At 56.6% G+C, this 26,325-nt stretch overlaps 1 protein-coding gene across 1 annotated transcript in view; it reads right to left on the bottom strand.

Moving 5' to 3' along the window:
• Positions 1-807: 807 nt before the first annotated feature.
• Positions 808-26,325, bottom strand: part of PDE6B (phosphodiesterase 6B) — a 39,277-nt gene continuing 13,759 nt past the window's right edge. Inside the window, exons 4-22 of the mRNA XM_037828873.1 lie at positions 19,046-19,186; positions 18,869-18,943; positions 17,855-17,919; positions 16,792-16,858; positions 16,504-16,551; positions 15,456-15,605; positions 14,986-15,129; positions 14,075-14,140; positions 13,557-13,703; positions 8,987-9,094; positions 8,478-8,587; positions 8,012-8,099; positions 7,252-7,352; positions 7,027-7,134; positions 5,780-5,843; positions 5,367-5,441; positions 3,842-3,925; positions 1,769-1,922; positions 808-963 (exon numbers count right to left, since the gene is read on the bottom strand). Coding sequence (XP_037684801.1) covers positions 902-963; positions 1,769-1,922; positions 3,842-3,925; positions 5,367-5,441; positions 5,780-5,843; positions 7,027-7,134; positions 7,252-7,352; positions 8,012-8,099; positions 8,478-8,587; positions 8,987-9,094; positions 13,557-13,703; positions 14,075-14,140; positions 14,986-15,129; positions 15,456-15,605; positions 16,504-16,551; positions 16,792-16,858; positions 17,855-17,919; positions 18,869-18,943; positions 19,046-19,186 — 1,857 coding nt within the window. The 3' untranslated portion in view covers positions 808-901. The remainder of the gene's footprint in view (positions 964-1,768; positions 1,923-3,841; positions 3,926-5,366; positions 5,442-5,779; positions 5,844-7,026; positions 7,135-7,251; positions 7,353-8,011; positions 8,100-8,477; positions 8,588-8,986; positions 9,095-13,556; positions 13,704-14,074; positions 14,141-14,985; positions 15,130-15,455; positions 15,606-16,503; positions 16,552-16,791; positions 16,859-17,854; positions 17,920-18,868; positions 18,944-19,045; positions 19,187-26,325) is intronic.

Here is a 26,325-nt window from a genome sequence, read left to right as displayed (position 1 = left end):
CCAGTCCCTCTGGGAACCTAGGAGGAGGCAGTGGCTGTCAGATGACAACCTGGGCAACTGCTGTGTGTCCCATGGGTGGGTGGCCGGGCAGGACGCATCCATTCTTCCAGGAGAGGGCCTGGATGCAGCCTGTGAATAGCCCCAAGGTGATAGGCTCCAGCGTGCTGCCGAGAGAGGTCCTCTGGTGTGGGAGCAGATGCTCCAGGGCCTCTATCATGGGTTAAAAATCCTCACTTCTACCAGGTGTGAGTTCAGTGATGTCCTCATTTTGACTTTCTGACTCTAGCCCCTTCTAGATTTGAAAATATTAAGTCACTGGAAACTCATTATTGCTGTGGCAATGAAAAATTCAAATAAAAAATAAAAATAAAAACTTGGGGAGGGCTTCCCTGAACTGGGGCTGTCAGGAAGGTTTCCAAGCCACTTTTCACAGCGAGTTTACTACAGATCACATTCTGCGTAGTCATTCAAATGGTACACTTTGACCCTCTACTGGACTCATAATTTCCACCACATAAAAAACAGGCAAGTTGTTTTCTTTTTGATTTATTCTAAATTTCTGGGCAAGTTATTCTGTAAAGCAGAGGAGACCATGCTATCTGTCTGTCTACCTACCTGTATATACATATGTACAGGTACACCTGTGAAAGATTTCCAGGTGGATTTCCAGGTGGTTACTATGTATCCAAACATGGGTTGAGTGTAATTCAGGCTATGTTGTTTAAAGTATATGTAGTTGGGTTTAGTTCATAAAAACAAAGTTTTTTAAAAATTTTGAAAGAATCAAAATTATTTTCAGTCATTTTTCTTGGCTTCCTAACCTCTTGTTCCATCTGGTTGGAGGCAGAACCCGAGTCCCGGCTGGGCCTGTGGGGTGAGGGAGCCCCTGCGGGACGGGAGCTCACAGGATGCAGCAGGTGGAGGCCTTGGGCGCGGGGCCTCCGTTGCAGATCTCCATGCCCCCTGCAGAGAAACAGGCAGAGCCGGCTTTGGGCCGTGTGCACGCAGCCCCTGCCCCAACCGCTCCTGCGTCCTGCCAGGGGACCGAGCCGGCCTAAAGCAGATTAACCTTGTCTCCCTCTCCGTGCACTTGTGACACGGAGCTCTCAGTACAGCCTGACTCCTACTCCTTGAGGCCGCTGGCTCACGTCCGTCTCCCACCCAGTAGCGCAGAAGAGCAGGGAACAGTGCCACTCGGAGCCCCCACGGAGCCCAGGTGACAGTGCTGCTGGCACCCTGCACTCTTGGTGTTGGAGGAGGTGGCAGTGCTGTCAGAGTGAGACTGCACGTCCACAGTGGGTGAGAAGCTAGACACTCGGACCCAGGAGAAGAAAAAGACGTGCACCCTTAGCTCCTTTTCCTTTTAGGTTTGCTGTTTAGTTCCTGAGGCTGGCATGGGAGTTCAGGTGGATTTTCTGAGTAGCGTAGGAGCAGACTGCTACTTGGTGGGACGAGAGTGTCAGGTTAGAGCTGCTTCAGCTGGGCCTTCCCTCCCCGTTACAAAGAAAGCAGCACCTGGGGGGTGACTCCTAAGAGAAGTGAAGGCTCCTGGTTAGGAGCCAGAGGGGTGCTTGGAGGCCAGGTGCCCTCGTTACGTTAGCAGCAGGGCTCTGCCTCCCTGGGGCGGCACCCCCGCCAGGTCTCCCTCTGCACTGGAGCTGTTCCCGTTCTGCTCTGCCTTTTCCTCCAACTTAGGATTCATTTTCATTCTGTCCTTTCTGTTAGTGGGTTGGTGCCCTGTGACTCGGAGCCTGGCCAGTCCCCACACCTTTTTTGGCTGTCTGCCTCTCCTCCTTTTTCTTCTCCTCATCCAGGGCCTTCACTTTTGTCTCATACTCATCGGCCAGGGCTTTCCACTCCTTCCTGTTGTTCTGCAGTCTGTCAAACATGGGCAGGATCTCCTCGTGGAAACGGGAAAACTCCTGGAAGGGAAGTGGAGAAGTTGGCCCCTCCTGACTGCCGGGCTCCTGGGAGGGGCCGTGGGCTGCCAGCGCACCACCTCTCCTGGGACCCGAGGGTGCTGGGTTGAGCCCCTTCCCAGGCCTCAGCCCTCACTCATCCCCAGAGGCCTCCCTCCCTCATCCATGAGAAGGTTCCGTGAGGAGGGAGAGCCACCAAGATGCCGCTTTCCCAACAAAACCCTAGAAAAGAAGGGCTGTTGGGTCTGAGTTCCATGATAGAAAGAGGAGCTGTGGGTGTGAGTTACCATGATACAGACAGTCTTCTGGGGAGGGGACCCTGAGAAATGCCGGCAGAAAATGCTGGCTGCAGGAAGGAGGGGGTGGGGTGCTGGTGCAGGATCGGGGGTGCCCCACAGTGGGGGTGGAAAGATGCTGCGATGAGCAGGAATGACCTGTAGCTCCTCCGGTCACACACGTACGTGCAGGCGTGTAATCACCGCAGGCCAGTGCTGCCCGGGTGGGATGGGAGCTGCGGCCATCAGGGCATCAGCCCGGTGCCCAGGCATGGATGGTCCCGGTGACCAGAACATCAGCCAGGTGCTCGGGGCAGAGTCCAGGGCACAGGGCCAAGTGCTGTGGGTGTTTCCTGCTGCCACCTGCCTCGGAGGAGACACCTGCCCGTCCGGTGTGACACAGAGCAGGTGCTCCACAGCTTTAAAAATCCCTCGTCTGTCTGCTAGTGAGCGTGTCAGGATGGAGGAGAGCCCGCTGCCCCCACCGCGTGCTCAGCCTCATCCCTGGGGCATGGTGTGGAGGGGGAGGCTGTGGCAGGGGAGCGCTGCAGTGGGACCGGATCTCCGACGACGACCTGAGTGTCCGTCCTGGCCCTGCGTCCCCCGCACTTACAGCCTGTGGGGAGGCAGACAACGGGAGCACAGGCGGCCGTGGACCGAGGTGAGGACTAGACGAGACCCAGGTGTGTGTCTGGCGCACAGTCAGGGAGGAGTCTACTTTCAACTAAATAAAATCCTTCCTGGAGTGCGGGCTCTGATGGAGCGGAGCCTCCTGGAGGGCTGCGTCGGGTGTGTCTGGGGCGCTTGCTCCAGAGCAGACTGCCCGGCTCTGCCCTCGCCGAGCTGCCATCCTGGGCGTTTGTCCTCCACCAGCACCTGCCCGTGTGCCCTCATGCAGACCAGATGATGTTGCTCTAAGACGCAGCACGTGCCCAGCCCGTGGCAAGTATGCAAACAATTGGGCTATTTTAGTATTCTTGTTACTCATCAGTCATTCAACAGATACTCACTGAATACCTACTACAGGCTGGGCAAGCGCAAGACCCCACCCTCCGTGATGCGCAGAGACAGTCCTTGTCTTCAAGGAACTTGCTGACGATGAACAATAAGCTCACAAGTGAACTGCAGTCAGTGCCTCGGAAACAGAAGGGCGGCCTCTCTGAAGGGGGGCCATCGGAGGTCAGATCTCAGGGTGGGCAGGAGTCAGCCAGCAGAGGGGTAGGAAGAGCCTTCCACGAGGGTGAAGGCCTGGAATGGGGAGCCCTCGTGCTTCTGAGGAACTGATGGCAGGGGCGCTGGCAGGAAGTCAGATGGGCCCTCTTGCAGGTGACTAAGGATCAGATTTGTCCTCAGTGCAGCAGGACCCCATATGGCCTCAGCTGAGTGCGCTGGGCCAGGCGGCGGAGCTGGGCGGGGGGCGTGGGACACACTCCATGTCTCTGACTGCCTGGCACTCTCTCCAGTGTGCCCTGCTCCGAGATCCTGGCAAGACGCTGCGCACGTCTCCCTCCTCTCTGACAACAAACCTGGGTCTCCCCCAATTCCAGGTCCTGGGTACGGTCCCGCCCACATCCCCCTGCCCATGGCCCTGTGCCAAGGGGCCTCCCCTGCCCCCTCTCATCAGCACAGAGCACCCCAGTCACTCACCTTGTACACGAATGTGCACACGAAGTCGATGAAGCCAACCTGCAGCTTGGGGAGCTCGGCTGCTTTCTCCCTGTCCATCATGGGCTTGTGGGGAGAAGCAGAGATGTGGGCAGGTGTCAAGGGGGCCAAGGCACCCTGCCCTGCCCGGGGTCTGCCCCCACCGCCCCAGGGCCTCGCCGGGCCTCTGCCAGCCCACTGCAGCAGTGACCCCAACTCCGATGAGTATGTTCACAGAGACGCAGATGAGCAAGTCGAGTCCGTAGCTCCGTGTTTCTAGCCTGAGGGATGAAGATGGAGCCCCTGGCCCTGGACGTGGGCCCTGGGAAGTGAAAAGGCAAGGCCCGGTGCTCGGCCTCGGCGCCCTCCTGCCCCTCCAGCCCTTTCAGCTCGCCAAGGAGGACTCTGCTCAAGTCAGGGCAGCATGCTGTTCCGCAGCCTTAGCCCGAGGCGGGAGCAGTGGGAAAGGGTTGCAGGCCAGGCCCGGCCAGCTGCCTCTGGGTGGCGAGCTTCACCCACGCTCCGGGCAGCCTGCCCCAGCCTGGGCGCTATCCGCGGTGCTGACCCAGCGCCACAGGGGCGCACCACCCTTACCAGGTGCCACTTGGGCCTGTGCACTCTCTGGGGCAACCCTGGGTGCACTCGTTAGAGCTGTTCTTGGTGTCCAGGACTCTGGACCGCCACGCTGCCCTCCAAGTGTCCTTTCTTGATAGCTACCCGCAGTCCCCTGGAGCTTTGCAGGGTGAGCAGAGCCACGCAGGATGCTAAAAGACCCAGCCCAGAGAGGCCAAAGGCATACTGCCTCTTTCACTACTCGGCCAAGGCACCCTTTCCTGCACAAATCCATCTCAGCCCCGTGCCACAGATAACAACTTACCACTGATTGGAGTTGGCCTGTGAGATAGAGCCTCTTTTCCATCCCTTTCACAAGTTGGAGCTCTCCTATGCTGTCCCTGTCCACTCGGTACCGTCCAGGTGCTGTCCGCGGTGCTGGCAGTGTGTTCCTGACCCCAGATGCCAACCTAAAGACTCTGGCATCTTCCCCCTCACCACAGGGTCCTTGGACTCCAGCCACCTGCTCACTCTGAGGACTGGGAGGGACTCCGTCCCCCTGGCACCCCAGTGCTAGCCCCTACTCCCCATGGGGGCTTCCTGGGCCTCCCTAGACCAGCTCATGACTCAGCTATGGTTTATACGGCACTGCCTTCTTGCAGTGGACCCGCACAGGCTCCAGTTTGCTGAGTCAGCAGCTTTGGTTCTATCAGTTTTGGCAAGTACTTTTTGTCTCTTCAGGTCATCACACCTTTGCCTGAGCCCCATATTTCCCATAACTTTACCCAGATCATGTGCTGCCTAAATTCACTGCGGGTTCATGTCATATGACCCCACAAAGTCAGATTAGGAACCAGTACCACAGAGCCCTGAGGGGTTCCCTATCTACCTCTGAGCCAAGACCAGGAGGCTCCCAAGGACCAAACAATGTCTAGTCCCCTTGTCAGGGATGGAGGGTTCTGGAAATAAGACTCACAATGGGCTGCTGATCCAACACTGTCCTCTCCAAATCACCCTGCTCCCAGAACTCAGCCGCCACCAGAAGAGCCACCTGGAGGGCACAGAGATGGCTGTGGAGCTCAGTGCATCATCAGAGGTTGATCACTCCCCATGTGGCTCTAGGCCCTGCCCTCTTGATCTCCTGCACCCCAGACCCTCTGGGTCCCCCACTATTCAGGGCCAGCCTTGGACACATTCCCCTGTTGTCCCCTGGACTGGCCTCAGAGCAGGCAGCAGCCCTCTGCATTACTTGAAAATGTTGTTTTCCAGTTGGAACACCTGCTCCCATTTCATCAACCCCTTCCCCCATAAATGCAACCTGAACCCCACGAGGCCCTGAGGAGACAGTGTTGATTTTGGGTCTGGCAAGGGCCCTGCGTGAGTTCTGACCTTGCTTTGGATTTCCCAGGGCTTGGTGATGGCAGAAAGGTCACATGCTGTCATCATCATGGCCCTGTGGGCAGAGGGGGCCCCAGTTATGCCTCTGTGAAGCAGGAGGCTGTTGGGGATGGGGGTGTCTCAGGTCCAAACACCTATGTCCTTTTAGCAATGGACAGCGTTACTGCCCGCACCCGCCTTCACTGCCAGCCTCCACCGGCTTCTCTCCATTGTCTCCTCATTCAGCTCCTTCATCCACCTGGTTTCCCACCTCCCATGCTGCACTCTGTCTCACCTCTGTGGTGGTCTGGAGCTCTGTACCCCAGAAAAACATGTTCCCAAACCTAACCCACTCCTGTGGGTGTGAACCCATCGTAAGTAGCACCTCTGATGAGGCTGCTTCAGTTAAGGAAGCTTCAGTGCCTCAGTCAGGCTGGTCTTAGTCCTGCTACTGGAGCCCTTTATGAGCAGAGTGAACTTCAGACAGAGGGAGAGAGAAAGCCACAGAGGGGCCAGAAGCTGAGAGTCAGCGGAACCCGGAAGAGGCGGGAGAGGCCGGGAGACGCCGCCCCGGGCCCTGCCGCCTGACAAGCTGGCAGCCAGCCCCAGGACGCCACAGTCTTCGGGGAGAAAGCATCGCCATGGTGACACCTTGACTTGGACTTGGCCTCAACACCGTGAGCCATTAAATTTCCATTGTTTAAGCTAAGCCACTGCACGGCATTTGCCCTGGCAGCCAGGAAACTGAAGCGCCTCCGTGCCCCTCTCCCCCTTACAGCTCCGTGGGGCCGTCCCTCCACTTGCACTGTCTTTGTCCTTTTGACAAACTAAAACCAATGAGTGTTTACCAAGAACCTTCTAACCGCAGAACGCAGGAAGCTGGTTGTGAATCTCTATTTTGCAGATAAAGAAATGGAGGCTCAGGAGTGTGAGGCAAATTATTTCCTCAGGTCACAAGTCAAGGGAATGGCCCGAAAGATCCCAAATCCTGCACTATGTCCTCTCAAAATAATGATCAAATAAGGATGTAGCAATTATTTTGAGGTATCAGTGAGAAAGACTTTTAAGAGATGAACTATTGGCATTCTGGAGAATTTGGGGACCCCCGTGAGCTGTTTCCAAGGGACCGCAGGGAAGATGTGTGGGATTAACAAAATGATGAGCAGATGAGGAATGCTGCCAGGGCCACCCATGGGCGCTGGACCCACGTCTTGCTAGCCCCGGGGAGGGCGGGGAGCCCGGGACCCTCGGGCTCTCACATGACGATTTCCTTTCGGGTGGTTTCCAGGGACAAGTACTCCACCCAGCTCTTCCGGTCCTCGTAGTTCTTGGACTCATCCACGATCTTCTGGAACATCGCCCTCTTCCTGAACCCCGAAGAGACGGAGGCCAGGAGGGAGTGACGAGAGACTGGGCGGCCGTCCCAGGCCTCCGCGCCGCCCCCACGCTCCCCCTGCCCCGCGCGCCGGCCGCGCGGGACCCACTTGAAGTAGAGCGCCAGGTCGGTGGCGATGATGGCGATGTCCATGAGGCGGATCACGTGCTCGTGCTGGCGCCGGTTCAGGTTCTGGTAGATGTTCAGGGTCTGCAGGTCGAGGTTGCGAGAGCTCCGCGCGCGCACGCACAGGCCGGCCCGCCCCGGGACTGGCGCAGGGGCCGCCTCCGCGCTCCAGACCCGACGGCCCGAGGCTGAGCTGACCCAGGACCCCGCCCCCACCACGGCTTCAGCTCCGGGTGCCCGGAACCAGCGGCTCTGACCTCCCTGCCTCTGTGCGCGGCGCCCCCTCCCCACCCCCTTCCGCTCCTCGGCCTTTACCTTCTCCATCTGCCTGCCAACCTGGACGCACAGATGATGGCCAGGGCAGGCGGGCAGAGAGCGGCTGAGCAGGGGAGACTGTGCCGGCTCCAGACCCAGGTCCTCCAGGCCACCCTCTCTCGCGCCATCCCCTCCTGCCACGGCCCATCGCAGACCCCTCCTCTGCAGCTCCCAACCCCACTAATAGCAGCCTCCTGCGCACCCACCACAGCTCCCGCGTCCTCTGACCCCATGCCCACCCGCGCAGTTCCCACACCCAAATGCAATCGCCCGCCTCAGCCGCGCTCCCACGAGGCCACATGGGACTTCAACCCTCGCCTTTCTTTGGCGACCCCAGCATGTCTGCCCCTTAAGGATGTGCGTGCCCAGAAAGGCCCAGCGTGCAGACCCAGACGCAAGCGGCCAAATGAGGTGCCTGTGACGCAAACCTCCTCTGAGAGCAGGAACTTCCCGAACTCCAGATGGTGCCGTTCCAGGATGGAGGAGCCATGAAGCTTGGCCAAGGGGTTCTGGGATCTGTGACACAGATTTTAATTAAAAATCCCAAAGCAGTGGTTAGCACCTACAGCGGCCTGTGGCTAGCGAGGGTGAGGGACCAGCTTCTCCAGCGCCTGTAGTGGAAACCCACGAGCTGCGCCTCTTGGACCGGACCCTGGACCGCCCAGGCCTGTGGGGAAGGGCGCTCAGTGGGACCCCACGTTCGGCAAACCCTACTGTGGGGGTGCCCCGGTCTCCCGAGGGCGCGCAGGAGGCTCTTGCCTGGGGCCCACTCGCCCATCCGTGCGCCGCTGGCTGGTGGCGATGGGGCGCCGATAGCGGATCCCCGCACACCCCCGGCATCGTGGGGTGCCCTACTCGTGCGCGCCGAGGGGGTGGGAGAGGGCCTGCACCTACTTCATCTGGTACAGGTTGTTGGTGCCCCGGTGGTCGATGTCGTGGCACAGCCCGGCCGTCACCATGGCCAAGGCCTCCAGGTCGGTGTAGTAGCGTTTCAGTTTGCCGGTCTGTGGGGACAGGTCCGCTCTCGCTTCTGTCCTGCAGCTCCAACCTGCCCCCCGCCCCTCTCCAGCCCTGAAGCCCATGCTCCACCCTACCCTGTCCCCTGGGCTGGGCCAGGGTGTGTGTGTGTGTCTGTGTGTGTGTGTGTGAGCACACAAATCGAGGGTCCGCCTCCTCCCCCCTCATCTCGGGGCTGTGTGGGGCCCTAGGAGGCCCCCTGGTCTCCCGCGGAGAGGAGCTCCCCCACCTCCAAGCACATGGTTGGTGGGTGGGGCTTTGGCGCCAGGAGGGTTTTCACAACCCTGGTCTGACAGAGGCGAGACAGGGAGGTGCGCACAGGACTTCAGACTCTCCGAGGGCAGCCCCCGGCCCGCGGGACTGTGCACCTCCCCCTCTCCACTCACCATGAGCAACGTGAACATCGTCTGAGCCACGTTGAAGCCGTGGCGCCAGTTGTGGTAGGTGATTCTCCGGTACCCTTTGCTCACGGAATAAAGGAAGCGCACCAGCACCTTCGGGAGAGGGAGAGAGAAACCCCAGGGCTCCTGGCTTCCGGTCCCCCGAGCCTCAGGATACAAGCTCCACCCAAATTTAACACACAGACCTCTTCTCCGTCACCATGTGGCCCTCATCACCCTCACAGCCCATCGCCCAGGCCCCCAACGACCTCCCCACTGCCCATCAATTCACCACTAGCTGCCTGAGCTGCCTTGGCAAGGGGTCCCACCCAGCCCCCGCCCAGTCCTCCTGGGTGGGGAGTGTTAGTCCAGCATCCATGATGGGTGGGGAGTGTTAATCGGGCATCTATCATGGGTGGTGGAAGGGGCAGCGGGAAAGCCTGAGGTGAGCAAGCAGAAGCTAAGAACTGCTCCATCCTTCATCAGGATTCCAGAGCCTCTATTCTTTTTCCCAGCCCCAAATTGGTAAGGGGACCCTGGGGAGTCTGGGATATTCCAAGGAAGGAAGGTCAGTTTTAGGTGTTGGTGTTTATACCGGTTTGAATGTGTTATGCCCCCCAGGAAAAGCCATATTCTTTGATGCAATCTTGTGGGGCAGACATTTAAGTGCTGATTAGATTGGAATCCTTTGAGTGTTTCCATGGAAATGCACCCCACCCAACTGTAGGTGATAACTCTGATGAGATACTTCCATGGAGGTGTGGGCCTTGATCAGTGGAGCCATAAATAAGCTGACAGACAGAAGTAACTCAGTGCAGTTTTGAGTGAGATACTCCTGTGAGTGGAAAGGAGCTACAGCCAAGAGGGACACTTTGAAGAAAGCACAGGGGCTTCAGATGAGAGACAGTGTGTAAACGGCCATTGAAAGCAGACTCTTGCTCCAGAGAAGCTGAGAGAGGACAAATATCCCAAGTGCAACTAAGGGTGACATTTTTGAGGAACTGCAGCCTAGAGAGGAACGTCCTGGGAGAAAGCCATTTTGAAACCAGAACTTGGAGCAGACACCAGCCATGTGCCTTCCCAGCTAACAGGTTTTCTGGACACCATTGGCCACCCTCCAGTGAAGGTACCCGATTGCTGATGTGTTACCTTGGACACTTTATGGCCTTAAGACTGTAACTGTGTAACCAAATAAACCCCCTTTATAAAAATCAATCCATCTCTGGTGTTTTGCATTCCAGCGGCATTAACAAACTAAAACAGTGTTTGATGGGGCAAGATGTGTGAGCAGCCTGGCACCAGGTGCTGGAGAAACAAGGTGGTGGCTAATGGTCTAGAGGCCAGGGGGTGGGAGAGCCACGGGGTTGTGAGAGACCTTTGTCTGAAGAGCAGTTGTCTTTGGGAAAAAGAATATGGGTCAAGGAAAGCCTCTATATGCTTCCACTGTGATTTTTAGGGCCAGAAACCTATTTGGAATTTTTTGTTCTGGTAATTTTGGTAATTTCCTTTGTGTTTTCCTCTAGTATTTAATAAATTTTATTTTGAAAATACCAGCCTGCTGTGCTTTTCCTCAGGGAGCATGAGAAAAGATGATGGAAAAGTAGATTCCACGTACTCTGAGGAGTGGAGATAGAGCAGGAGAGGAGAGAGAAAGCAACAGGAAGGGAGCAGAATGATGGGACAGAGCCTCGGAGACCTCGGAAAGTCCCCCTTCCTTCCTGTGGTGTTCTCCGAGGAGCTCTGCTGTATTCAAAGCCTAGAGGACACTGTGTGTTTTCTGTTTAGGATGAGTCAGTTCTATTTCTCTTCCACCCCACCCCAAACATCCCATTATTGTCCAATGATGCACCTAATGATCAAGTTGTTTAGAACTCATGCTTACTGAACTTTTCATTCATCCACCCATCCACCCACCAATCCATCCACACATCCATCCATCCATCCATCCACTCGTCATCCTTCCACCCCATTCAATCCGTCCATCTGCTCATCCACCCATCCATCATCCATCCATCCATCTACTCATCCATCCATCCACCCATCCATCCATCCACCAATCCATCCACCCACCCACCCATCCATCCATCCATCCGTCCATCCATCTGTCCATCCATCCATCCAATTGTCCATCCATCTTGTCCATCCACCCATCCACACATCCACACATCCATCCAGCCATCCACCCATCCATCCAACCATCTGTCCATCCATCCACCCATCCACCCATCCACACATCCACACATCCATCTATCCACCCACCCACCCATCCATCCATCTGTCCATCCATCCATCCATCCATCCATCCATCCACTCATCCATCTGCCCATCCACCCATCCACCCATCCATCCTTCCATCTGTCCGCCCATCTACCCATCCACCCATCCACCCATCCACACATCCACACATCCATCCATCCACCCACCCATCCATCCACCCAATCCATCCATCTGCCCATCCACCCACCCATCCATCCATCTGTTCATCCATCTGTCTGTACATCCATCTGTCCAATCATTTATTCTTAGCCTATTTGTTGAGTATATTTTACCTTCCTTCCATTTTCTAGACTCTGGTATACAGTGATGAATGAGCAGACTCAATTCCTGCCTTTGGGTGGGGTGGGAATGGGGAGAACCTACCACCTATTCTCTATGTGAAAGGACACTTTCAGCACTTTTAATTATTTTTGCACTGTTTTCAGGGTATCTTTCAATTTGTTTACTTTGGAGTATAAATTTCTAGCCAATGTGTTTAAGGGCATTTCTGCTTTAATTTCTCAATTCTGTAGCTGATGCCATGAAGTTAACCTTTTTTGACTCTTTTGCTCCCTTGAGGAGTCTGGACAGCCAATGTGGAGGCACACAGACATTGGTTTTGGAGGACTGCCCAGTGCAGCAGCCCTGTGGACCGCACCTCTCGTGCTGCCTCTCATGACATGCTCAGGAGCACCTGAAAGAAGGGCACGGCCAGGAGCCAAGAGCCGACCCTCCAGCTGCCCCTCAGATGAGCTTCCTGGGAGCTGTCCCCGTCTTCACCGACTATGGGGGAGGTGAGGGCCCCTGTGTGCCTCTGGAGAGCACATTCCATGCTTTGGTGTGACATTCGGGGACATCTGAAGTTCCCCATAGCTGACACACTACCTCCCCAGGCACCTCAACCCTCACTGGCCACTGCTGTCACTGCCCTTACTAGTGGGGATGTCATGTCAGTTGCCAATTGCCCGATAAATTCACAGACCGACCCAGGTCTGCACCTCCTCACCACACCCCTCCCTGCCCATTGCAGTCTGAATTCCATCCGAAGGATCCCACTAGAACGACCCCCAGCAAGTCTCCAACCACTTTCAACTCCCTAAGTCCACGATCCGTTCTTCGTCCCCGCAGGACTTGACCCCTCGATGGCTCCCTCCTACCTGAAACGGTCTCTTCATGCATCCCCAGGCCAAGCCCCTCCCTCTTCCCCACTGACCGTCCCTTCTCAGACTCCTTGATCTTCCTTCTCTGCCCTCCGTCTCTGCTGAGATGTCACAGGCTCAGTCCTGGGTCCACTCTCTTTCCTTGTCACCCCCCAGTGGCCTCATCCTGTCCCGAGGGCCTGAAAGTGCGAGCTACATCCAGACACTCAGACCACGTGCAGGGCCTGTGTCCACCCGGGCTCTGCTCCGGGCTCGCCTCCACGGCCCCTGGCCTCTCCCCCAGACAAGTCCAGAACAAGACGTGCAGCCTGCACCACAAATCTGCCTCCCTCTGCTCGGCCCCGTGTCAGCAAATGGCAGCACCTTCGTCCCCTCCCTCAAGCCCCAAACCGGGAAGCCACCCTGGGCGCCTCCCTTCCCCACGGCAAGCCCACCCGCTGCCTCTCAGCTCCCGCCCTCCTGCACCTCTCACCCCGCCCGCCATCTCTCTGCCCCCACGTGCCACCCTTTGTCCACCGCAGGTGGTGGGATTGCCATGGAACTATAAACTGGGCCCCGTGACTGCCTCGGGACAATGGCCATGGCAGTGCCTCCTCTCTCGGGTGCCCAGGATCCCACAAACCATCTCCTGCCGCTCTCTGGCCTCACCGATGCTTCTCTCCTGCTTGTGCACTCTGCTCCACCCTCCTGGCCCTTTTACTATGGCTCAGAGATGCCGGGTCTTTCCCTTGCCATCCCCCCTGCCCTCTGTCTGTCTGCCCTCTGTCCCCCTGTCCTCCTGTCCCCCTGCCCTCTGTCCCCTCTGCCCGCTGTCCCCTGCGTCCTAATGTTCCCCCTGCCCTCTGTCCCCCCTGCCCTCTGTCCTTCTGCCCCTGTCCCCCATCCTCTGTCCCCCCTGCCCTCTGTCCCCCTGTCCTCCTGTCCCCCATCCTCTGTCCCCCTGTCCTCCTGTCTCCCTGCCCTCTGTCCCCTCTGCCCTCTGTCCCCCATCCTCTGTCCCCCATCCTCTGTCCCCTCTGCCCTCTGTCCCCTGTGTCCTAATGTTCCCTCTGCCCTCTGACCCCTCTGTCCATCTGCCCTCCTGTCCCCTCTGCCCTGTCCTGCAGGACACTTTGTCACCCCATTCCACTCCCCGACTGCATGGGGCTCCCCCTGCTCACCTCCTGTGGGATCTGGAACTTGCGGACGACACCCAGCTCGTAGTACATCTGGATGCCACATTTGACCAGCTCCAGCTCTGTGCACTCCAGGTCTGAGAAGTGGAACTCGTAGATGTCGAACTTGGAGGGACCTGGCAGCTCTTCTCTCTGTGGGGAGGGGGAGAGGCAGGGTCCTCTGGAGCCCCTACTGGTTCCTCATCTTCTCCTTCCCGAACCCTCTGTCAGCCTCCAATTCCCGGGCTGCCAGGCACGCTGGCCTCTCCCATCACCTGCCTGCTCCCCTCCCACCCAGTGTCCCGAGACCAGGGCCCTCACCCATCTGTGCAGACAAGGTGATGTCAGGAACACACAGAGATCTGCACGTAAAGACCCACAGACAAACACAGACACACAGACACACACACGTACTCACCGCCGCAGCAAACCGTCCCAGGCGACGCTGCGCATGGAAGCACGTCCAGACCCCAGGGACGGCGACGCCCCCCCTTCCCCCCGGCCAGGGGCAGCGGATTCCTTACCAAGAGCGTCCCCAGCTCGTCCTCCTCACAGTCTGCAGGCTCCTTCCCGAGGCGCGCTCTCGTGGGCTGACGAGAGGACAGCAGGGGTGTAACGGGGTGAGGTAGAATGCGCACCCCGTGGGCCCGTGGGCCGGTCCACAGCCCGCTGCGGGCGAGACAGACTCGGCTGCCGGCCGGCGAACCAGCCTGTGTTTGGAGGCCCGCGTCTCTCTCTGGCCTGTGTTTTCCGCCTCTAAGGACTTGCAACCTGACATATGGGTGACCTCGATGGGCCCCTGCAGCCCCCAGTGGACTCCGGGTCTCCGTCCCTGCAGACGAGTCTCCCGCCCCTCTCCGTGGTGAACCTGGGCCCCGCGGGGAAGATGCAGCTTTGCCCGGAGTCGGTGGGTTCCCACGGGGCCTCAGCACGGGGCTGCTCCCCTCTAATCTCTCCGTCCCTTGGAGGGGCTCCCCGCGCAAAGCCGTCCTGGGCAGGGTGGCAGCCTTGTCCCACAGGAGAGGTGGACAGAAACACCTGGACACAGGATGGCAAATCCTGGGGAAGGCCCAGCTGGAGCCTCTAATTTCAGGGACCCGTGAGAGCAGGATGGTGGTGGCTCAAGTCTCCTGCATGTTCCCATTCTCTCTTCTCATGGATAACTGATGGAGCTCCCACGACCCACAGGCAGGCACTATTGTTACCCCCACGACCCACAGGCGGCACTATCGCTACCCCCACGACCCACAGGCGGGCACTATTGCTACCCCCACAACCCACAGGCAGGAGGCGGGCACTATCGCTACCCCACGTCACAGCCAAGCTCACAGAGGCCCCACGAGAGGCTCAGGCTGGCTCTCACTGACCGCTGGACCCGCACTGAGCCCGGTCATCTGGCCCTAACCCCGGGCCCGACAGGAAGGTGGGGCGGTACCAGGATGGCCTGGATCTCGTCCTTGTCGCATCTCACGTGGTACAGCACCATGTCCTGAGCAATGTCCTTGCGGTTCTCCAGCTTGTTCATCTTGTCGTAGGTGTCCGTGTTCAGCACCGACCAGCCCAGGAACTGCGTCAGGGACTGTGGACAGAGCAGCACACTGGCCCCGGCCCCCGTGCTGCACGCCAACCACATGCCAGAAGATTCCTGCCTCGGGGGGCAGTTCCCAGGGGTGCCACTCAGATGCAGCAGGTGCTTCCGAGTGCGGGTCCCCGGGATGTCCCCCTAAAGCTCTCTAGCTTCCAGGATCAGGCCTCATGGGCTCCTCTTTGTCTCCACACTCCCGAGGGACATTTCATGCTGGGTCAGGGGCCGACAGTGGGCAGTAGGGAGGGACTTCCCCGGCCAGTGTCCCATGCCATCACACGGTGTCACCTGCAAAGCCACGTCAGGTGACAAGACTTTACCTCCATGAGAACTTCATCATGCTCATCAAAGGGCTTCCCATCTTTCCTGTTGTAAAACGTTGCAACCCCCACAATCTCCTCCTTTTTGTTGACGATGGGCATGGAGAGGACGTTCTTGATGATCCACCCTGAGTCATCAAGGGGTCCCTCCTGGGGGGTGGGAGGTGTTCAGGGGCAGCCCCATGCTCAGGGCCTGTCCCTCTCCAGGGCTGGTCTCAGGGAGTGTTGCCCTCACTCACTCTGTCCTCAGGCTGGGTGATTGGACTATTGCTCCTGACTTATTGAACTTGACATCCAAGCCTTTTGGGATTTGGTCTCTTTCACAAGAGGAGGTGGAGGATGTTCATAGGCTATGAGCTGCAAAATCACATAAGGCTCCACTCTGGGATGGGTCCCACACTTGGTTGAATGCTCTGCTGTTGCTGTTTTAAGGCTCTTAATAATTCTTGAACAAGGAGCCTCACATTTTCATTTTGCACTAGGTCCTGCAAATTACGTATCCAGTCTTGGGCTCCACCCCACTGATGCTGAACGTGGCCATTGAAAATGGACAGTGTGCCAGTTCCTAGGAGGCACTTAGGAAGGGAGCATTGACACCACCCCACTTGGAAGGAGCTTGCCCTGGTCACATGGTCATGCATCCCTCCTAAGATGAAGACACACGATGCAGACTTGAATACTTGCTGGGGCCCAGCCCAGTGCAGAAAAGCCCAGCAAGATCAGCCAAGATCATCCGAGCCCAGCAGAGCCCAGTAAAGGTCAGCTGAGCTAGCCAAATTCAGCCAAGCCCAGCTGAGCCCAGCAAGATCAGCCAAGATCAGCCTAGAACAGCTGAGCCCAGTAAGATCAGCCAAGATCAGCCTAGATCGGCCAAGATCAGCTGAGCCCAGCAGACTTGCAGACTTGTGAGCATGAAGTATATGCTTGTTATCAGAGCAGAGATTTTGAGGTTGTTTTTTAAGCAGCAAAAACTAATTCAGTCCATTGTTTCTAAACCAAACATCTTTTCTAAGTAAAATATAAGTTATATCAAGGAATACACGGATACCTGAAATTTAAACATTTCATCAGCAGGGGCATTCATAATATTGCAGATCTGAAAGGGATCAAAAAACAGTTTCACCTGAAGCAGCCACATGTACAACACGATTCTAAAAAAGATTGTCTACACCAGTCTACTTGCAAGACGTGAGCTTCTAACGAGGCAAAGCAGAGCAGGTGAGAGTGGCTGAGGCGCACGCAGGCTGGCAGGAAGAACCGGGCAGCGACAGAGACACGGACAAGCGTTGCGGCAGCGGAGAGGGGCTTCAGGGTCAGCATGTGGCACCGGACTCACAAAGCCACTTTCCGCCACGTAGGTTGGGAGGCCGCTGGCCAGGGCCCAGTGGTCGGCTGTGGGGGTGCTGGGGAGAGAGAAGCGGATGGTCAGGTGGAGCAGGTGCGGGTGCCAGAGGAGTACCCAACGACTGTAGACACTGTGGTGCGTGTGTGTGCGTGTGTGTGCGTGTGTGTGTGTAACTGCTCTTCCCATCTCTGAGCTCCAGGTGAGAGCAGAGACTACGAACGTGTGCAGATAAGGGTAGGAAAGGCCGGTGGGCTGTGGGAAGCGGGGGAGACTGTAGGAGGATGACAGGAGCCAGCAGATGGGATTGGGGTGCGGTCCAGCCTCTCCCACATGACGTCACCTTGCCCTCTGTGGCTCAGCCCATGAGCCTCGCCCTGACCCTGGGACCTGCTGTGGGGTCCTGACAGGCTTACGGGATTGTGGGTTTACATGGCCACGTGGCTGTGGGGCTGGGGTGGATGAGCCCCAGCCCGTCTCTAGGCTGGAGGCACTGTCCCCACCTCACCCAGCTGCGCTGCCTTCTAGGCTGGACCTCCCCGCCTCTCCCAGCCCCACAGTGGGTGCAATGTCCAGCCTCCCCTACTGACCGCTCCCCAAAGCTCCGCCTGCCTGGGCAAGGCCGGCCAAACCACGATGAGACCCCAGGTCCGTTGCTGACAGGGCTGTCACTGCCCCTGGCCTGGAGGATCACCCAGGCCCCCTGGACATCCACCCCAGATGTCCACCCCAGAGTCCACCTCAAACATCCACCCCAGAGGTCACCCAGACATCCAGCCTAATGTCCACCCAGATGCTCACCCCAGATCCCCAGGGTGTCAGCTCGTCTCCTCCCTCCACCTTCCCACACCCCTCCCAGAATAGTGAGCCAGCCTCCTTTTCCTCACCCCATTCCGCTGCACCCCCACAACGCCAGCACCCCCACTCGCAGGGCCCACACCAGCCCTGCAGCTCCTGTGCCAGAAAGCCCCAGAGCCGGATGCTCCAGAGGCTGAACGTGGGTCCAGGGTGCAGCTCCTGCCTGGGTGTGACGCTTCTCCCGAGAACCTGGACTTACGGAATGACCTTGATCTCTTCCTTGCCGTGGAGGATGTAGTCAATGACTTTGTAGAAGAGGATTTCCTGAGAAACAACCCACTTCAGTCACCAGGGGCTCCTGGGCTCAGCTCCCCAATGGGGACCCTCCCCGAGTGGTGTGAAGAGACGTCCGGGTGCCCCCACAACCCAGACACACACACATGACACACACATCCTCTCAGTCCACCTGCCACATAACTCAGATACACGCACACACGCACAAGTGAGACCCGTCTACACACACACACGCACACCACACAGAGGTAGCTGTTTATGTCCACATACAACAAACACACCCACTAGGCACACGTGGTTTGCACACACCCACCACAGTCCCTGCCACACACACCACATATATGTACATGCACACAATGCACCCATGTTTTACACACACATATGTATACACCACACATGGATGTGTTTATGTGCACACACGTGCAGACTGCCACTGACACTCATAGCACACGATGCGCACGCTGATACAGATCTGTCTTCCCTCTGTCTGTCCCACTCAACCTCCGCCACAAGCTGAGCTCTACTTCTTCATGCACACGGCCCCCCCGACCCCACCCTAGAGTACACACACACTTGCCCACGCTGACGGCCAGGGCAGGCACACCTGCACCTCCTAACCTCTGCTAACATCTGCACAGGAGCCAGCAGGTGTGCACACGCTCGTGCACACATGCACACGCACACGTGGTCCTACTTGGGGAGGATGTTGCAGTGATGTAAGGATGAGGGCGTCAGGCACCAGCCAACGATTCTGACACAACTGAAGACCCTTGTCCGGGACCAGCCAAGCTGCCCCGTCCCCAGGAGGTGGCTGGGCCAGAGTTGGGGAATGTACGAGGCACACAGGGTCTGCTGCTGGAGTGGGCACACAGGGGTCCTGGCTACGCGTACTGTCCCTGCTTCACGGCACCCTCCTCTCAGCCCACTGCTCGCCCACGCTGGGGTCGGATGGAACCAGCCCCCTTCCACCAGGACTCACCCGGCCGTCGGGCGTGCGTGGACCCGAGTACGGCTGGGCCTCCCCCATCAGCACTGGCCACACGTCAAAGAACTCCTAGGCAGAGAAGGAACAGGGAGTGGGGGTCAGTGCCGGCCCGAGAGCTGGGCGCGAGGGGCAGGAGGCGGCGCGTTCTCTGCCCCATCCCGGAGGCCTCACCTTCTCCTTGCTCATGTCCAGGAGGCCCACGGAGTACCGCTCGCAGTGCAGGTAGGCACGCACCGTGTACAAGGCCTTGTGGAACTGCCGCTCGATGTCTGTTAGCTCCTCAAACACCTTGTTGGCCGACCACAGCAGCACCTGGGGGGAGGCGGCACACCTGTCGGCCCGTGGCCACGCACACGTACACCTGAACGGCCACAGGAGCCCTGGAGGTAAATTGTCACACCTGAGACACACACACACACATGCCTGACTGCAGCTCCCAGGGCCCAGACCCCTGCCTGGGAGCCCTGGAGGGACCCCGCTGGACCCTACCTCCCCCAACGCGACTTGTACGGAGCTCCGTCACCCGAGGTTTTACCCACAGCACGTGTCTGCATGCACCCTGACCCAGAGTGGCCTGGAAAGCCACGGAGCAGGAAGGCCACCAGGCCTAGGCCACGTCCCTTCCACTTACTGCTTAGTGCTGGCACGTAAGCCAGTGAAAGACTGAACGAATGAATGAAAATTTAAGTCGCTTGCCAGGTGCTTGAAATGCAGTCTGACCGGCCAGCCCTCCAGCTGGCTGCCCAATCAGCCCGTGAGATGCTGGGGTTGGAGACTTTGGATTCATTGTTTTCTGGATGTCAGGCCCTCCTGTGGGCTTATCGGTGTGAATGTGAGAGTGATGATTTGCTGACAGGCTCCATGAGCCGGGGTCAGGCGTGGATCAGCTCCATCGGGCTCTCCACCCGCACAGCCCGGAGCCTCGGTTCTCTGCTTCCTTAGCCACTGCCCCAACGCAGGGGCCCCTCCAGCCCCTCCCTCCGAGGCCACCTTCCCCTCAGGCCTCTGTGATCCTCTGGCCGGAGGTGAGCAGTGCCCGGGCACCGACCCCCTTCCTATGCTAGTCTTTCTTGCTTGGTTTCCTGCCTGTCAGCGCCTCCCTTGGGGCTCTCTGCTTTCCCCCCGTCACCGTCTCAGGCCTGGCTGGCCCTGATAAGCCCACTTACCTGTGGTACCTCACCTGGAGGCTGCCCGCTCCCCATGCTGCCCTGAAGCCTGGGAGGAGTCGTCTGTGTGCCCCCAACCTCAGACCACGGCTCCTCCCGCGTGTACCCCAGGCCTCCCCACGGGTTCTGACGTTGGCTACACCCGTCACCGCCCCCAGTGAACCTGGGTGACCTCAGCCTTCAGCTCCTTCTCCATCCCCAGCTCTGCCACCATCCTGGAGACACCGAGGCCTGCGTGAAACAGCCATGACCACTGGACTCGACATGCCTTCAACTCGCATCACAGCTTCTCCCGTGGCCGGGCCCTGGACAAACCCTCTGCCTCTGCGTCCGAGACCCACAGATGCCCAGAACTTCTGTGCCTCAGCGCTCAGCCTGCCTGCACCTGCGCCTGCACTGGGGGCTTCTGGTCACCCCCACCCTTCATTCTGTAGGCGTCCCTTCTTCCCGGCCCAGCAAACGCTCCTCTTTTCAGTCTATGCTGCCACCAGCCAATACCCAGTCCACCTCAGGAAACCAAGGAAAAAATGAATTCTTGCACCTCCAGCTGCAACTGATGGATGATCCAATCACCATTCAACCCCAAGACCAGAGTGGACATCAACACAGCACCAGCTCCACTGGTGGGTGGGACACGCCAGACCACGTCCGCCTTGTCAGATAAACCACAAAGACCACGGTCCACTCAGGGATTCCAGAGCACCAGGCTCCCAAGCGCCATGTTCACCTGGCCCATAAACAAGAAGCCAGTGAGGGGGGTGAGATGATCCCCTCCAGTACCGGGTGGGGAGCCTGAGGCTCACGTAGGCCACTCAGCTCCTTTGTGGGGGCCTGGGGGACTGATGGCTCGACTTGGTTGGCACCACCAGCTGTCTCACCAAGGACCCACATGGAGGCCAACAGGCTTTCACAGCCTTTTCATGCCGCACCCTCCCCCCCCCAAACCCAGTGTCTGCGTTTTGCCCTCAGCATCCTGTTCTTAATTCTTTTCCTTGGGATCAGCCTCCTCCTGTTAATGCCCCTCATCTGATGCCTCCATCTCCTCTGGGCCCCCCTCCATCAACAAGCCTCTCTCCACCCGGTGTTTCCAGCCCCTTCCTCTCCCTGGTGCCTTCCATGAACTTCCAGTTTCTCTTATCTCTAATCTCTCTTCTCAGGGAGTGTCTACACTGACCCTCCCTGGCCTCCCTCCCCCGCACCTCCACCCCCTTCTCCTCACAACCTCCCATCCTCACTTTCTCTCTCTGGACCTCTGGCGTTGACCCCACTCTCTGCTCCCTCTCCAGCCCCTCCTTCGTGGCTCTGCTCCTGCCTGTCTGTTCCAAACCGCTGTGCCCCTCTGTGGCTGGTGCCTATCGCACCCTTCCTCCTCCCCCTCCTTCTGCCCGTGGTGGAAACTCCATGGAGCTTTCAGAATCTTTGGAGGATTGTCCCGCTCCTGCTCAGCTCCCCCCCAGTCTCCCCCTGCACTTGGGTGACATTCTGGCACTATGATCTGTGACACACCTGTGGGCCGTGGGTCAATTTAGACACTAAACTTTAGTGGGTTTGAGATCAGAACTCTTAAAAAAAGAAAATGGAATAGAATATTGAGTACGTCTTGCATAGCCATGTTGCCCATAGTTTTGTGAAACTTTAGTTTCAGTTGTATATACGTTGAGATATAAAATAGCCTTTTGTGGGTGTGAATCTTGGTCAACATAGGAAGCCACTGGGGTACAAGGCTCTGGAGGGGGACCCGATCTTACCCACCTGCCTCCACTGCTCACCTTCCAGTGCCCTTCGTGCTCCCTCTGACTTCCTAGGGGCCTTTGCAACAGGCTGGTTCCCCTAGCCCCAGAGCCTCCTCCTCCTTGGGGTCTCAACCAAAGTCACCTCCCAGAAAGACCCCCATGAGCACCCTGGTACTCTCCCTCGTAGATCCCCAGCTCATTCCCAAGACTCGCAGGAAGCAGCCTTGTCTCTCCTGCCTGACCACAGCTCTGTGAGAGCAGGGACACAGCTCTCCACCCACTGCTGAGCACCCAACCCCACCCAGTGCCTGGCACCCAAGTGCTCAAAATGCTTGGGACTGAACAGTGGTTATGAAATATGTAGCTCCAACACAGACTTCATCTGAACGCAGGTCCTGATAGCCGTCTGCCCCTGGAAATCTGCAGGTGTCTGTGTTAAGGACAGAGCTGGAATTCCACACCCCTCATGCATGTCCACCATGCTGATGTCCCCTTCACCTGCCCGGCAGGTGGCTGAGCACCTAGTGTACCATTGCTAGTGACCTGGAAAAGGAGGAAGGAACAGCAGAGCCTCATCAGTGCAGAGAATCTGGTCCCTTTGCCCCAATGCACGTGGGGTGAGGGTGCAGGACACCTCTCACCAGTTCTGGGAGGAACTTCAAAGACCCCAGTTTTCTCCTTTGTAAAGTGAGGTAATGATGATTCCACCTCACCAGGCTGCTAGAGGATCAAAGGTGATGACACTTAGTCAAGGTCTTAGAAAAATGTCTGCCTCTCAGGGGGCATGTGTATGTTGTTTGAGTGTGTGTGAGCACCTCTGCAATTGTGTGTGTGAATGCATGAGATTGTGTGAGTGTGTTGTAGTGTGTGACTGTGCATGTGGGATACTGATTACGTGCTTCAACTTGGCGGGCCTGGGCCGGGGACGGATCCGCCCCTGGGGAGGGTGGTGGGCCGGGCGGTGGTAGCGCCCTCCACAGCCCCCCGGGCCTGGGAAAGTGAGGCCGGAGGCAGGCCCCAATTCCTCACCCAAAAATACAATCGTTACGGGAAGCTTGCCAGAGAAAAACCGCCACCCCTTATCTTGCCCGCCACCACCGTTGCCAGAAGCAACTCCCGCCACCGCCAGTGCGCATGCACCGTTGCCAGAGCAACTCCCGCCCCTTTTTCAAACAACCCCCGCCCTCTATGCCAGCCTATATAACTTGTGCTCACCCCTAAATAAAGGCTCTTGGTTTTACCCCCCTGAAGAAAGCGTCCCGCCTGTTTCCTCTCGCCGCCCTCCACACCTTGCACGCCACCGCCGGGGACCTGGCCAAGTCCCCGCCTCGCCCTCGCCTCCGGGAAGAGCCCCCGCCGCCGGTACCCTCCGAGCAACGCCGAGAGCCGAGGGTTCAGCAACCGGCCGCCATCCCCCCCCCCCCCCCGAAGCAGTAGACGCGACCGCAAAGCTTGAGCTATCAAGCCATGAAAAGACGTAGAGGAAGCTTAAATGCATGTTGCTAAGTGAAATAAAGCCAGTCTGAAAAGGCTCCAACTGTATTGTTCCAGTTCAATGACGTTCCGGAAAAGGAGAGCGGTTTCCAGGGGTTTGAGTTGGAAGGGAGGGATGGGTGGTGCACAGGGGATTTTTAGGGTGGTGAAATTATTCTGTATGATACTGTAATGGTAGATACATGACATTATGCATTTTTCAAAATCTATAGAACTTTACAACACAAAAACAGTGAACCTTAATTTATGCAAATTAAAAAATCATTCTAATGGAATACCCTAATGGTTGGGGATTCAGGAAAGAATGCAGACTGTGAGGAGACTCTAACTGAGTCAGAAATGTTGACACCACCTGCAGTGGGGAAAAGGTGCTTCACCTATGTGACTTTGGATGGGAATGAATTCTATTAGATGAAAGGCAAAAGAAGCTGCACATAAGACTTCCCATTTAGTGGGCAGTTGCCCCCATGGGGATGTGGGTGTTCACCATCCTGATACTGTGTATGCGCGTGCCCTGAGCTGAGCAGTTACGTAAATGGACGGGGAGGGGGGGGGCGGGTCTCCCAGGGCCGGAGGGGGTTACGGATCAGCAAGGGGAGAGGCTAGAGTGACTTGTGTGGTCCCGGGTTAGGGTTGGCGACATCAGGATGAGCTCGTGTTTAACTCGGTATAGATTCAGATGTTACGTTTAGAACATATGTGTCTACACAAGCATGATGTAGGCCCAGAAAGTTAAGAAGTGCTAAAAAAAACCCGCACTGACGGAACGTGTGCCGAAGGGGCACAGGAGGCCAACTGAAAACAGTCAACACGGCCAAAGCTGGAGCTATTTAAGCAACAAAATAAAGTAAACATAAAGTAAAATAAATATTCATGAGTCCATTTTGATACTAATAAATGATTGAATAAATTAATAAATGGGGAAGAAGAGACAAATCTCTTCTGCAAAAGAATTCCATATAAATTATGTAGATGCCCCCCTAAGAAGGGAGCCTGACTCCCCACTCCTGGAGTGGGGGCCGCACAGCACCCTCCTTCAGCCTGGTAAGGACGAGGAAAGGGCGACTTGCCACGTTGGCACCTGACAAGCCGAGCCTCAGGCAGGTGACCGAGGCACCGACAGTAATGAGCCTGGTGTGATACACCTTTGGACACGGTGTGTGATGACAGCAGCATTTTACCTCTGTGATTTTCCTCTCAGAAACCTGTCCTTCCAGCCTGATTATTAGGAATACATCAGACAAATACTAGCAGAGGAATCCAACAGGACACCTGAGCAGATCTCCTCAAAGCTGTCCAGGGCGGTCAAAAACAGCGGAAGCCAAGGGAGTGTCAGGACTGTAACAGTAAGTGCAGCCTGGTGCCCTGGATGGGATCAATGGGTGCCGGGTAAAAACCAAGGACACCTGAGTAAAGTATGGACTTTAGTTACGAATGGTATTCAATTTACAATTAATTAGTACAATTAATACATTAATGTTCAACTGATTAATGTAATTGTAACAGACAACTGTAGCAAATGTACTAATGTAAGATGTTAATAATGGGGCATTGTGTGTAGGGTAGGTTTGGGGGGAATATATACAAGACGCTCTATACTATCTTCTCAATTCCTCTGTAAATCTAAAACTGTTCTAAAAATAAAGGTCTATTTTTAAAAAGTTACATGCAAAATTTATATGTCCAGAATAGGCAAGTCTATAAAGACAGAAAAGGAGTAGTGGTTTCCTAGGGCTGGGGGAATGGAGAGTGACTGTGCTAATGGGGCAACACGAAAGGGCTGAAAGTGACTGTGGTGGAGCTATTAAAAGACCAGTGAATTGTACATTTAATTGGGTGAATTGGCTTGTCAATTATATTTCAATAAAGTCATTATATCTTTAAAAGTTTTTAAAAGTTTTCAGGATATGAGAGTGAGGGTAAATTTGTGCCCCAACCTCCTGTTGCACGTTTGTGCATGCCCCATCTCTTTCTCTTTGTGTCCCTCCACACACTCACACCCCACACACACATTATTTTGCTGAACCGCTTTAAAAGTCGGGCAGACATCCTGCCCCTCCACCCCGTACTTCGGAGCATGTCTTCTAAGGATAAGGATATTCTCCCATCCCTTGGCCACTGCACTTAAGGAGAGTAACAGTGATTCAGTGAGGAGACAGCACTGAGATGGGGCAATAAGGTGTGCTGGAGAATGCAGCATCAAAAAGGGCAGAGTCAACTTTCTCAAAACTCTGGAAGAGGATCAAGACCAGAGAACAACTCAACAAACACTGAAAATAACAAAAACCAAAAAATACCTAAAAATGATAGGAAGGCATCAGGACAACTTTACCAGTCCGGTCCCTCCCCCAGGCTCAGATGCACACGGCAGCTTGTGCAACTCACAGTGACGACTGGGGACATTCAGATGCACGTCTCTGTGGCCCGGTCAACCTGTGGTGGCAACGTGGCAACTCACATGCCTTCCCAGTCTAGGACCCTGGGTGCATCTATGTGAAAACAGCTGGAGTCTGTGTGCCAACTCCTTCTGGTTCCATGGAAGACAGACTGGCGCGGGTCTGGGGCCTCCAACCTGGAAGTTGCCAGGGGCAGAAAAGCCTAGTTGAAGGGGGGGACATGGCACAGAGGCAGGGATGAAAGCTGCAGTGAAAAGGCGGACGAGTGCAGGAGTGCAGCTGAGCTGACTGAAGCTGCCAGGGAGGAAAAACTGAAATGAAAACAGAGCGCAGCCCAGGGTCCCAGGAGAAGGAGCTAGGAGACGAAGTCCTTGTTGCAGGGGAAACAGTCCCACATCCAGGGGAGTTCTTGAAAGTTACTGCACATGCCCAGAGCAAGATGCAGGCTCAGAGCGACCTGAGGAGCGTGGACCTAAACACAGCTGCTCCTAAGGTTCAGCATGAACTGGGCTAAGTGCTGAAGAGCCTTAACACACAGCAAGTCTACACTAAAACCTTGGGCAAGAGGGAGAATCTGACTTCAGAATTAACCCATCAAGATAAGCACATTCCCAGACCTCAACTAAAAGATCGTAAGTCGTACAAAGAAACAGGAAGAGATG

The sequence above is a fragment of the Choloepus didactylus genome, chromosome 3 (genome assembly GCF_015220235.1).
Source record: "Choloepus didactylus isolate mChoDid1 chromosome 3, mChoDid1.pri, whole genome shotgun sequence".
In the NCBI taxonomy this organism is placed as follows: domain Eukaryota; kingdom Metazoa; phylum Chordata; class Mammalia; order Pilosa; family Megalonychidae; genus Choloepus; species Choloepus didactylus.
This window is presented reverse-complemented; position numbering and strand designations above follow the sequence as displayed.